At 40.5% G+C, this 1,462-nt stretch overlaps 1 protein-coding gene across 1 annotated transcript; it reads right to left on the minus strand.

Moving 5' to 3' along the window:
* Nucleotides 1–209: 209 nt before the first annotated feature.
* Nucleotides 210–1,171, minus strand: LOC115957110 (zinc finger protein ZAT11-like). Its single transcript, XM_031075339.1, has 2 exons — nt 913–1,171; nt 210–406 (listed from the first exon to the last, which is right to left on the minus strand). Exons 1-2 carry the CDS (start codon nt 1,169–1,171, stop codon nt 210–212), a joined length of 456 nt encoding a protein of 151 aa, XP_030931199.1.
* Nucleotides 1,172–1,462: the final 291 nt, after the last annotated feature.

Genomic DNA, 1,462 nt, shown 5'->3' on the forward strand with positions numbered 1-1,462 from the left:
AGATAATCGCAAGCATTACATAACAGGTCCTTTTACTAGGGGTTACAATCTTTTGACGAAGCTAAACAATACACAATGTGAGAGTTTTTTATTCATATAGCCTACGCATAAGTAGAAGAGAAAACCAAACCATAAAACAACCAAAAAAGGCAGTAGTACTATAGTAGTAGACAGATCCCATGCATAGTAATCATTGCCAATATCTATTCCTAAGGAGCAGGCTGATTCAAATCAATCAGCAAAGGAGCAGTAGTGTTTCCATTCCTTACAGCAGCAGGCTCATCGGTTGGAGGAGGATATAGGCCCCGCCATGGACGCTCGGGGTGCTGGTTCATGTGAACACCCAGAGCATTTTTAGAGACGAAACGTTTTCCACAAACCACACAGGCCTCTGGAGCATGATGACCTGGAGAAAACACATTACCATATATCAGTCTGTTTTTTTCATATCAATGTTCTATAACCAACATTCTTCTTCTTCTTTAAAATATCAGTGTACACTAAATGTCATTAGGGTGCGTGTTAACTTTTTTTTTTTTGATGAGGGGTGCGTGTTAACTGAAGATAAAACGAACTGGGTTAAGAATGACAATGATTCCTTAGATATCTGAAAGGATGTGGATGGAGCATGACAAATGACACATTGCTGGGGTATTGGAAACGCAAAATTTTCTACCTTTGTTGAGGTAGTATAGATGATGTACTAATTAATAAAAATGGTGTCAGACTCACAAGAAAATAATGATCTTATCTTAATTACAACTTAGTTGTGGAAAAACTTGAAATTTTTTATGTCTCTAACATTAATTGATCTATTCTTAAAAATATGCTGGTACGGAACACCCATAGTAATTAGTGTTAAATTAATTGGCGAAGAAAGAAAAGCTACAGTGTCTCATGCAAGAGACTCACCGGCTGGAGGAGGATATAGGCCCCGCCATGGACGCTTAGGGTGCTGGTTCATGTGACCACCCAGAGCGTTTTTAGAGACGAAACGTTTTCCACAAACCACACAGTCCCAGGTCTCATCACCGTACCCGCCGGGGCCACCACTGGAAAAACCAGTCTCAGCATAACCAGTAGTAGTCTCAGTGAAGACAGATTCAATAGGCTTATCTTCTTCGTCCTTCTTGTGATGGAAAAGGTGGTGGTGGTGCTTCTCTTCAGCCATGGAATTGGAGATTAAGGTTGAGTTAACAAAACTAGAGTTAAAATTAAGGAGAGAAAACAAAAAGAAAGAAAGAAAAGAGAGATAGTTGATGACGAAGTTTTGGGGTAGGGAGGTTGGTATTAATAATAGGGGAGTAGAGATAGTGGCCACTGGCCAATTGCCACATGTTCATTTGCTAGGAGAGCAGCATCAGTGTCTGTACGTACATGCGTAAGATCGACTGAGTATGAGTCAGAGTGAGATACATACAGAAACAGCGAGCGCGTGAAGATACTCTCTCTGTGCCGTTTT

This window comes from Quercus lobata, chromosome 8, assembly GCF_001633185.2.
Source record: "Quercus lobata isolate SW786 chromosome 8, ValleyOak3.0 Primary Assembly, whole genome shotgun sequence".
Taxonomy (NCBI): Eukaryota; Viridiplantae; Streptophyta; class Magnoliopsida; order Fagales; family Fagaceae; genus Quercus; species Quercus lobata.

Bases quoted from the DNA above. Each gene is read 5' to 3' on its own strand.
- LOC115957110 (XM_031075339.1), bottom strand. From the start codon at position 1,171: ATGGCTGAAGAGAAGCACCACCACCACCTTTTCCATCACAAGAAGGAC. The intron at 407-912 runs GTGAGTCTCTTG...TGTTTTCTCCAG, and splicing joins CCTATATCCTCCTCCAGCCG to GTCATCATGCTCCAGAGGCC.